The 10,932-nt window shown below is 41.7% G+C and overlaps 1 protein-coding gene and 1 long non-coding RNA gene across 2 annotated transcripts; both read right to left on the reverse strand.

Moving 5' to 3' along the window:
* Positions 1-839: 839 nt before the first annotated feature.
* Positions 840-7,007, reverse strand: LOC141197732 (uncharacterized). The gene is made up of 7 exons (XM_073662819.1): positions 6,843-7,007; positions 6,691-6,756; positions 6,013-6,612; positions 5,807-5,930; positions 5,627-5,724; positions 5,338-5,428; positions 840-2,063 (listed from the first exon to the last, which is right to left on the reverse strand). Exons 3-7 carry the CDS (start codon positions 6,142-6,144, stop codon positions 1,060-1,062), a joined length of 1,449 nt encoding a protein of 482 aa, XP_073518920.1. The 5' UTR covers positions 6,145-6,612; positions 6,691-6,756; positions 6,843-7,007; the 3' UTR covers positions 840-1,059.
* A 28-nt stretch (positions 7,008-7,035) lies between these two features.
* LOC141197734 (uncharacterized) lies at positions 7,036-8,963 on the reverse strand. The gene is made up of 3 exons (XR_012269848.1): positions 8,822-8,963; positions 8,667-8,764; positions 7,036-7,204 (listed from the first exon to the last, which is right to left on the reverse strand). It is a non-coding gene; the product is annotated as an uncharacterized lncRNA (long non-coding RNA).
* Positions 8,964-10,932: the final 1,969 nt, after the last annotated feature.

Below are 10,932 nucleotides of genomic sequence, written 5' to 3' on the forward strand. Positions count from 1 at the left end.
AAGATGCAGACGGAGCGGAGCACGCCACCTGTCCTCGCCTACCTGATCTATTCAGAGGGATTCCAGCTGCAAGAGGGGTACCAGCCCCCGATACCCGACCTTGTACTCCATGTCCTGGACGGGAAAGCCCGGTTAGGCCCTGAGGATCCCACCGGGCATCGGATGGAGAGGAATTGCCACCCGTGCCCTAGTCCTGAGAGGAGCTCAGAGGGAGACCCGGCCTATCTACACACGCACAGATGGGAAAGGGTGAAGTCTGTAGTGCAGGAACACTCTGGTGTAGGGTTGCTACCGAACACTGGACTTTCTCGGAGGTAGTCGGACCCCCATCCCTGGTGGCCGCAGGACTCCGCGGGGAGCAGGGAATCGCCTTCCCACTATCATCTCTAAGTGAGTAAAGCCTTGGAAGTTCACCCCTATGGCCTCCGGACTGTTCATTATGCGCCATACCATGCGACGCGGTATCCGTACTCCTCGCACTACTACCCCCCTCCATTCTGTCTCTCTGCCCTGAGGCCTTGCTCCGCCTGTGGGGAGCAGTGAGAACTTCGGCCGCCATGACACCGGGCCTCAGTGGACTGCAGCGGCGCTGGTGACCCTTCACCAGGCACCACAGGTAGCGTAGTAGTTCAAATCAGCCACTCAACGCGGACAAGCCCACACCTTCTCTTTCTAATGTGATGGCCCTGACCACGGGTCGGGCCCAGGCCACCGCTGCATTCCATCTCTCCATCACAGGGCCTGACACCGAGTCCCCCAACACCCAGGGTAAAACACGGGCTTTACGAGTAGAGGCGTCACATATAGGATTATAATGTTTATTACAATATTATGGTTATATAAGATATTTCAAGAATGTGGAATGTTAATTGTAAGATATAGTAACTGCAAGTTATCAGATGGTAATGGGCAAGCTGAAAGGATATATAGGAGAGACGCATGTATGTGATCCCTATGGTATGTTATTTTATTTCATTATTGTATGTACCGATTTCTTGTTTTATCCAAAAAAAACTAGTGAAAAAAATCTCAAAAGTGTATTGGATTAAAAAAAAAAGATCACGAAAAAAGGTTCTCCACTGTGTGGGTTCTCTTGTGACTATCAAGAATCATTTTACGATTAAAACATTTCCCACATTCTGAACATGAAAAAGGCTTCTCTCCTGTGTGAGTTCTATGGTGATTAACAAGATCTGATTTCTGGTTAAAACACTTCCCACATTCTGAACAGGAAAAAGGCTTCTCCCCTGTGTGACTTCTCTGGTGTTTAACCAAAGCTGATTTAAGGTTAAAACATTTCCCACATTCTGGACATGAAAAAGGCTTCTCCCCTGTGTGGGTTCTCTGGTGCCTAATCAAAACTGATTTTTGGTTAAAACATTTCCCACATTCTGAACAAGAAAAAGGCTTCTCTCCTATGTGTGTTCTCTTGTGACTATCAAGAATCATTTTACGATTAAAACATTTCCCACATTCTGAACAGGAAAAGGGCTTCTCTCCTGTGTGAGTTATCTGGTGTCTATCAAGATGCACTTTCTGGTTAAAACATTTCCCACATTCTGAACATGAAAAAGGCTTCTCCCCGGTGTGAGTTCTCTGGTGACGAACAAGATCTGATTTCTGGTTACAACATTTCCCACATTCTGAACATGAAAATGAATTCTCCACTACATGGATTCTCTGGTGATTAACAAAAACTGATTTCTGGTTAAAACATTTTCCACATTTGGAATAAAAAAATCTATTATCCATTGTGTGTATTTTTTGATGTTTAAGAATATGCTTTTTGAGGGTAAAACTATTTCCATTTTCTGAATGTGAAAATGATTTCTTTGCATGAGGAGCAGTTCGTTTTGTAATGCTTATTTTATTTTGATTTTCCTTAGTAGTCGGTAATGAATCAGAAGACAGGACGTGTTTCATAGAATTAGATGACAGGTCTTTGCTGTGAAGGGATGATGGTATATCTGAAGTAATAGCATTCACTTCAATTGTATCCTGTGGGATCTCAAGATCATCCAATTTAAAAATCTCCTGTCCCTCTGATCTTCTGGTACAGTCATCTGCCAAGAAAAAAAACAAACAAATGATTAATTTTGAATAAAAGATCATTGAAATTTATATTTTTTAACATTTCTACTTAAAATGTCTAAACAAGCACATCCCTGGGCTACATGCTAGTCCAAGAAAATGAAGAGATACATGCTCAAGCTTAAAAATCTATTTTATGAGACACAAATCTAAAAAATAGAGGGTTAAAAATATTTTAAATATTCCTCTATTTTTTAGATTAGTGTCTAATAAAATAGATTTTTAAACTTGAGCATATATCTCTTCATTTTCCTGGATTAGTATGTAGCCCAGGGATGTGTTTGTTTAGATTCATTTAGAAGTGGTATGCAATCTTTATTTATTTTTCTATGGGATTCTTGTGTTAATTGTACTTAAAATGTCTGTAGAAATGGGAAGTTATTGACAGAATGACAGTTCACAGTCTAATAGAAAACCTCATAGGGTGAACCAGTGGATCGTGGTGTCCAACTGTTTGTTCATTCTGCCTCCCAAATATGGAATAAGAAGCCATCAAAAAATGTTATGTAGGCGAAAATAATATCAATAATAACTTCTACTCATCCCACAAAAAACAAGCCCCCACTCAAGTCAAACAGAAGTTTCCACATTAAAAAATTCTCAAAGGCTCTTTAGAATCAACATGGCTTCCATAAACCAATCCAGCAAAATCCGCTCTTTTTAAGTCCCCCCCTCGCTTCTGTGCCCAAACAACATTTAGCATCCATGTATTTGGCATTACTATAGTGAGAATAACTCACTTAATTTACGGTGTGTGTGTCCTGGAGCACAATCTGGGCACTATGCGTTTGGTAAAAAATGGCCAATGTGCAATTTTTACTCTCCAACATCCACTGAGTGCTAATTTTCAGAAAGTGCCTATGGAGTCAAAATAGTCAAAACTTTTATAGATTAATGCACTGAGGGTTATAATTTCCAAAATGAATTCACTTTATGGGGATTTTTACTGCCCGGGTTTTCTGACATTTTGTCATATTAGGGCTTCTGCAAATGGTGGGTCCCATCTCCTCTGGGATCTGCTCCTGCGACGTCTGCTTCTGTCACCAGTAGAGAAATTTTTACCGCACACTCATTCTGTAGGCGGCGCTGGTGATGGAGGAGACGTTGGAACCAGAAGCTCTGGGCGGCGCAGACTCTGTCCAGCCACTAAGATTAGGGTGCCTGGGACCAGTAGTACCATCCAGTCTGGCAGTATGGGTGTGTGTGCTGTCCAGCTGGAGTAATCTGCTCCCTACTTCAGCCATTTGGAGAGCACCGCACCCTACTAAAGCTGGAAGCATATTGCCAGAAGCTGCCAGATACAGCCTTGTCCTCCTCTGGTTCAGTCCTCTGTGCTCAGCTCCCGGCTTGTGTATTTGTTTCCTGTTGTGACCTCAGCCCGTTTACTGACTACTTTTGTGTCTTCTGATTTTGTATTTTCTCTGCCCTCATGGTTCTGACCCAACTACCTGACTATTCTTCCTGCCATCTCACACCACAGATCAGCAGGTAACACCGTGGCCCAAGCCTAGGGGTCTCTGTGTAAGCCCAGATCCATGTAGAGGTGTTAAATAAGTGATGAGCCAAGCAATCCCTGGGATCTGGAAAATGAAGTAGAAAGCGCCAAGCCTGTTTGTGGTAGCCATCTTTTGAGCTGCCAGGTGACCATGAACAGTGTCCCCAATACATTGTGTCCGAAAAATATCCCAGCAAAATCTGCATTCAAATAGCTAAATGTCGCTCCTTCCCTTCTTAACCTGTCATGTGCCCAGACAGTAGGGTACAACCATATATAGGGGATTGTCAGATTCAAGAGAAGTTAGAAAATAATTTGTAAGGTCCATTTGTTTCCTATTATCCTTTGTGAAGAATCTCAAAGTTATCACCAGATAAAGTGACACACGTCAGATCTGAAAAATGAGACCTGATTAACAACACAAAACTGGCTGCGGGAAGGGGTTAAATCAGAGTATTTTGGGCACTAACTCCTGTAGTCAAAACTGTGAGTATAGACCATAACACATCTACTGAAATGACCAAACTCAACAGTCTCCATCAGTAAATAGTGAGTAATTAGTGGTGAAACCTCTCTGGGGTAATTAGTGTATGGGGCTCGGGGGCTCTTAGCAATCTAAACTATCGTAAGGGCCAATATTTTCTGTCAGATGAGTTTCAAGAAGAAATATTAGACGTTCAAAGAGAACTTTTTATAATAGTGCAGAGCTGAGGAGTCTTAAATTTAGACCTCGGGCATTTGGAAAAAGCAATGGAGAACGTTTTTCAAAGACTACCAGGGTGTTAGAGTCTCACATAAATGAGGCCGGACGATCCCACCACAACCTGTAAAAAAAAGAATTTTTTTTATTCTATGTTAGATCCCCAACAACAATGTATATTTGGGGAGAGACCTCCAACAATAAACTGTAGTTTAGAGAAAGTATTAGCGCCCCCATTTCAGGAGAGATTGTGCAGTAATCTGAATTCCTTAGGATTGAAAACATAATGGAATTTATGACGTGGAGTGAATCCATGAAACCAGGGCTCGAGCCAACACATCTCCTGCAGGCGTGAATAAATGTATATTACAGCCATCAGCCACGCACAGCTTAGAGATATATCATGGCACAGGTGTAATGTTTTCTGTATAGTTTATCACAATCCTGTTTGAAGTTAGTTGGTTTTAAAAGAAATTGAAAAGTCAGGATAAAGGGAAACTCTGTTGTTATTGTACAGAAATTCACACTTGGCCTCACTGCACATTTAATGTCGATAATAAATGTGATCTTTGGTCAGAAAGACTGGACCTGGTCTTGTAGGGACCATATGGGCACATTCAGCAGCACAGAAGGGAGAGAAGGTAGATTCATCCAATAAGATATCAGGGTTCTAGGAAGCCAACACCATCATTACCCTCCGCTTTCTCTTATAGATCCATCATAATATTTTTCTTCAAGTGATTTTCTAACTTGTCAGCACATTCTACCTATGCTGTCATTTGGCTTTGTATTTTACAGATCTGGGCAGGTAACGGTCAGCGTCTTCTAATTTAGGTAGGTGGATCCTCCAGGTTGTAAGTTCTACAGAAAAGGGCTTTCCAAATTCACAAAGTCATTTGAACATTTTCAGATGGAGGAGAATGTTATGCTCCAGCGGCAAAATGGTGATCACACGATTGTGATACAGCCGGACTACACCACCAATAAAGCAGCCACAGCCGGTGACTGAGAAGACTATATGACCTCTCTGCATTTAGTGGTTACTACTCACCTGGGTAGTCATATGTAGGAATCTCCTCTTTACACCGCTCATCACCCCTCACATATGTCTCTGTAGTATTAATATGGGTCAGATCTTCACCCTGAAACAAATATTGTAAAAGTCACAGACAGATGGAGAAGTCCCATCTATGATCAGCTCTAATCCTGCCATCTCCACCGTTCTCATTACACAAATATAAAACACATAATACTGGTGGATAAAACAAGACTGAGCACAAGACCTTCACAGCCGTCTACACATCATAGGGGAGATCTCATGACACCTTCTCTCCATCTACCTGATGATCCTGAGGAACATTGGGATCTTCTTGTTTACAGTCCTGTGGAAGAAGAGGACGGGGACATCTGTCTGGTGTTGTCCTCTTACTGGATAGATCTGGAGGAAACACATAAGGGGCTGAATTCATTCTTTACATACAGATAATTATAGGCCGTGTGTATTTAGTCCTGTCTATTACTTGGTGATGTGAGGGGCTGGGGAACCTCCATCATGACGTCCTTGTACAGATCTTTGTGTCCTTCTAAATACTCCCACTCCTCCATGGAGAAATAGATGGCGACATCTCGACACCTTATAGGAACCTGACACATACAATGATATCGTCATCCCCCAATCCCTTAATACCATTACTGTATAATGTCCCAGCATTCCCAGCAGTGTCACCTCTCCAGTCAGCAGCTCAATCATCTTGTAGGCGAGTTCTAGGATCTTCTGGTCATTGATGTCCTCATGTATGAAGGGGTGAGGTGGAGGCCCCGTGATTGGGCTCAGGGGCATTCTCCATTCCTCAGACATAGGGTCCTGACAGCGCTCACTAGAGAATATACAAGAACTATCGCACCTCCTGATTGTTTTTTTGGTGCCCGGGTAAGGTACCAAACCAGAATCAAGTCTATCAAAAAACCCGGCACTCAAAGAGATAAGTGAAGTTTATGGAGTTTTTAATAAGGTGAGTACAATATTATAAACAGACGTTTCGGTCCCTCAAGACCTTCATCAGTGTACTACAAAATAAAAATAACAGACAAGAAGAAATTAAATACAGACAGTGGTCAAATTACAGTATTAAATATACAGGAACAAAAATTATATAAATAAGTGCAGTTCGTCCGAGCTGCAAATCTACCTTCCTGGGAGATGACAAAGGAGGAGGGAGGGATTTGGGAGGAATTTGGTTGGATGTCCCGTGAGAGAGGAAAAAAAAGGGAAGGAGTAACATACCAGAGTGGAGGTCATGTAGGTGGACAGATTCCACTATGGTGACTGTAAGGGAAAAAGTGGCTAAATAAGTTATGGCCTATGTATATAACTGAGGTGAAGATCAAATGAACTAGAGCAAACCTGAAATAGAAGCTGGAATCAAGAAGCTGTAATATCCAAAAGATATGGAAAATCTTGTAATGGAGACTGAAAGAAGAGAAAGAGGGCTGAAGTGAGAGAGGCACATTCAATAACTCCCTCGTAAAAGGAAATATGTAGTGGGTAGCGTGTACCTGTAGTCTCCTGTCCTGTGGAAAGTCCTCTAGAGACGCGGAATCCACCGCTTGTCAGGAGGAAATGTAGTGTCCCCGGTGTGTCCACCCGAATTTATATATGAGGAAGTGATGGCTGTAGGACGCCGCAGGAGCGCGCGAATGAGTGAGGACCCGAAACCGGAAGTGACGCGGAGTGCGCATCATAGGGTACATAGTCAGGTGCCGGTCACGTGAGCGGAAGTGCCACTGTTTGCGTTCCAGCAGGGGGATATGCGTTCCACTGCGAGTTGTTGGAGAGGAGCAGGCTATTGGAGGAAAGGGAGCCAAAAACGGGAACATCCAAGGGGAGCAGGAGAGGAGGCAGAGGTCTAGGTGGGATGCTGGGAATAAAGGAAAACACAATTAGCAAGATATGCAATAACATAGAAAAGTAGTCAATGTACACCCCACATACTTGTCTGTCTGGATATAATCATAAATAGTGGGGACAATACTTGTATCAATTCCTAATTATTTCTATTATGCATCAAAATGAGCTGTGTAGTATTGCCGTGGTTCACCTGTTATATGAAGGAAAGCAAATCATAATCTCGATTAAGACCTTTGGGGGTTAAAGATTGTAATTCGTGAATCCAAAATGATTCCCTATGTTTAAGCATCCGAATTCGGTCGCCGCCTCTGTGTGGTATAGGTACATGGTCTATGACCTGGAATTTTAGTTGTGAGACAGTGTGGCCAGCGGATGAGAAATGTTGTGGCAATGGTAGTAACAAATTTTTACAGCGGATGGTGGACTTATGTTTAGATATGCGATCTTTTACTGGTTGAGTGGTTTCTCCAATGTAGATAAGGCCACATGGGCATTTGATAAGGTAAATTACAAAAGAAGAATTGCATGTGAAGTAGTCCCTGATGTGGTATTGTTTGCCTGATTGTGGATGGTAGAAGGTACTACCTCTGGTGACATTGTTGCATTGGAAACAATGGAGACAAGGGAAAGTACCAGTTTTTGGGTTTGAGAGGAATCTTTGTCTCAATCTGGGGGTGTTGGTAGGAAGGTCAGCTCGAATGAGGTGGTCTTTGATGTTAGGAGCCCTTTTGAAACATGGGAGGAAAGGGTTCTTAAATTCAGGGACAGAAGGATACGCTGTATGTAGGATTTTCCAATGCTGGTGAATTTTTTTATGAAGGATACGTACTGCTGGATGATAAGTGTGGACAAAAGGTAGACGATCAGAGATGGTTTGACGGTTTGGGGTGTCAGAATCGAGAGATTTTTGTAAAAGGGCAGGGGGGTATCCCCGTTCCACAAACTTGTGTTGCATTTCCCTGAGTCGGGTGTCCCTGGTGGTGGTATCACTAACTATGAATCTAACCCTCTGGAACTGGGATTTGGGTATGGATGAAATAGTGGATTTAGGATGTAGACTGTCAAAGCGGAGTAGGCCATTTCTGTCTGTCGGTTTGACGAATAGATCTGTGGATAAGAAACCTTCTCCATCTTTTATAACCTTAGTGTCTAGAAAATTAATGGATTCAAGGCTGGATGAAATGGTGAAATTGAGGCCCTCCCAAGCCGTGTTGATGGTATTGAAAAAGATGTCAAGAGATTCCATGGAGCCTCCCCATAAGCAGAATATATCATCTATATATCTTTTCCATACCATCGCATGTTTTTTGTACAGATCGTTAGAATAGATGACCTTCTGCTCAAATTCCGCCATGTAGCAGTTCGCGTATGGGGGTGCTACATTTGAGCCCATCGCGGTACCTTGTTTCTGGAGATAAAAGGTGATGAAGGTCCTGAGGGACCGAAACGTCTGTTTATAATATTGTACTCACCTTATTAAAAACTCCATAAACTTCACTTATCTCTTTGAGTGCCGGGTTTTTTGATAGACTTAGCGCTCACTAGAGGTCTTCTTCACTACTGTGTAATCCTGATAATGGAGAAACACCTTAATAAATCTCTGTATAGACATTTCCAGAGTCCTCACCTCTCCAGTAAGCCGGAAGAGGATCTCTAGGGTGAGATGTAATATCCTCTCCGCCATCTTGTGTCTGTCCATATCCATCTTTGATGGGTAAAATCAGGAAAATTCTCTTCTATAAAAGAACTGAGAGGATCCAAAATTGTAGAGACCTGAATGAGAAGAAGATGAGCCTATGTAACATCATAAATATCCTGTGTAATAATACAATTACTGGAGATAATAAGGGAAACATATGAGGATATTTTTTATTTTACAGTATCTAGTTTTCTGCTTTACATCTAGTAATAAAACCTATATATTTTAGGCCACAGACAACAAGCAGTTTCTTTCTCGGAGTCTGTTGCTGAATACCTTTCTCATAGACTCATCTTCCATAAAGCTAATTCTCATCTCATTTACCGACACTGGAATCCGTATTATCAATACTGCAGGAGATATTCATTACACGTGACATGAGAAATAACTACTTAATGATGAGGACGACATCTTCATCTTCTACTACGGCTCTACAAACATATTTGGCCAGAGTCCGTCACTGACTACATCTCCACCGGCCGTCTATATGAATGTTTCCCGTCTTCCCCGGACTGTAATCGTCTATCTCGTTAGATCTCATGTCTGATTCACACATAGAAGTTTGAGGCATTTAGAAAACCTTTTTTTGTTTGCACAAACACCTCGGACAGAAATTATTAGATACCAAAGTCTCCATGTACAGTGTTTTATGGAGTTTATTTCTGGCCTTAGCCTTTCCTATATTACAAGAAATACACCAGAAAAAAAACAGATATTAAAATGTTTCAAAAGAAAATTGGTACCAACAATTCTTGTAAAAAGAAAAAAACATGCAAAAATAAATTTTCTTATTTTTTAATACGTTAAACATTTAAGAAAAACAAAAAACCTCTTTTGGGCACCAGAACATAGATGTTCACCGCAGGGATGGCACAAGTGCGGCGGAAACACAAACCCTGGCAGTTTAACCACTTGCTGCTGACAAAAACAAACATGGCATCTAAGAAGGTTTGGTAGAGTTTTGCTGAAAGCCCCTTCTCCCCCAAGGTCTTGATAATATGGGGCAGTCTAGTTACAACGATACCATGGTAGTTTAACCACTTGCTACTGTCAAAAGCAAACATGGCATCTAATAAGGTTTGACAGAGTTGGGCTAAATGCCCCTCCTTCCCCAAGTACTCGATTGTATGGGGCTACTTAGTTACTATAATACTTAAATGCCTAATAATGGTGTCTGGGCCTGCAATGTACAAAAGTCTATTAGGTCGGGCCTTTTACAAGGTCAAACCTGGCCTAAACAAGTTAGATAACAGAGTGTCTGACAAAATGTTCTCTTGAGAAAAAGTTAGTGTGAGATACATTCTTTCTTTCTCTTCCCATAGAACTTATGTTATGCAAGGAGTGATAATAACATGATTTTAAAGCAAGCCGACAAAATGGAGTTGCTCTAGCATGAGTATCAATATGTCCTTTACACTTTTAACGCCCCCATACACATTAGACAAAAGTTGCATGAAAGCACTGATTTCGGGGGTTTGGTCGACTATATAATGTATTTGGGGGCCTCCCGACAGATGATGTCAGGGCAGAGAAGGATCTGGCATCCTGAATTTCAGAGGCTAATCCGTTTGTTTTTCCTGTAGATAATCCTCCGCTAGAGGAGTCTGGAGGTGACCCTCATACAGATCACAGGAAAGCTGGAATATTTGTGTGTATGGGGGAGTCAGGAGAGATAGCCGTCTGCCAAATGAACGTTCAGTCAACACTTATCTCATGTGTATGGGGCCGTTAGTATTACACTCACAGGCAGTGATAATACACGGCACTACAGTAGTACAGTGCATCACCGGAGCAATCAGAGGCTTGTATGTTGTATGATCGCACTAATGAGAGTTGTTTAAAAAAAGTTTTAAAAAAAAGTTTAACATGAAAAAAAATAGATCAGTTTTAGCAACAAGAAAAATCGGTCACTATACAGACTCACTGCACAATATTGGTTGAGTCACGTCCATAACAACTTTACTATATTCTATTATCCTATAGACATCCTATACACAGTGGAGTAGACTGAAATCACAGCTCCAAATATAAAACATAAA

Source organism: Phyllobates terribilis, unplaced genomic scaffold (assembly GCF_046119375.1).
Source record: "Phyllobates terribilis strain yellow unplaced genomic scaffold, ASM4611937v1 Scaffold_86__1_contigs__length_6382490, whole genome shotgun sequence".
NCBI lineage: Eukaryota > Metazoa > Chordata > Amphibia > Anura > Dendrobatidae > Phyllobates > Phyllobates terribilis.

What these genes read in the sequence shown, in the direction of transcription:
- LOC141197732 (XM_073662819.1), bottom strand. Translation starts at nt 6,144, where the DNA reads ATGTCTGAGGAATGGAGAATGCCCCTGAGCCCAATCACGGGGCCTCCA. An exon ending in TTGAGCTGCTGACTGGAGAG is followed by an intron (nt 5,931 to 6,012) that starts GTGACACTGCTG and finishes TGTATGTGTCAG; the next exon opens with GTTCCTATAAGGTGTCGAGA. An exon ending in ATGTTCCTCAGGATCATCAG is followed by an intron (nt 5,429 to 5,626) that starts GTAGATGGAGAG and finishes TATTTGTTTCAG; the next exon opens with GGTGAAGATCTGACCCATAT.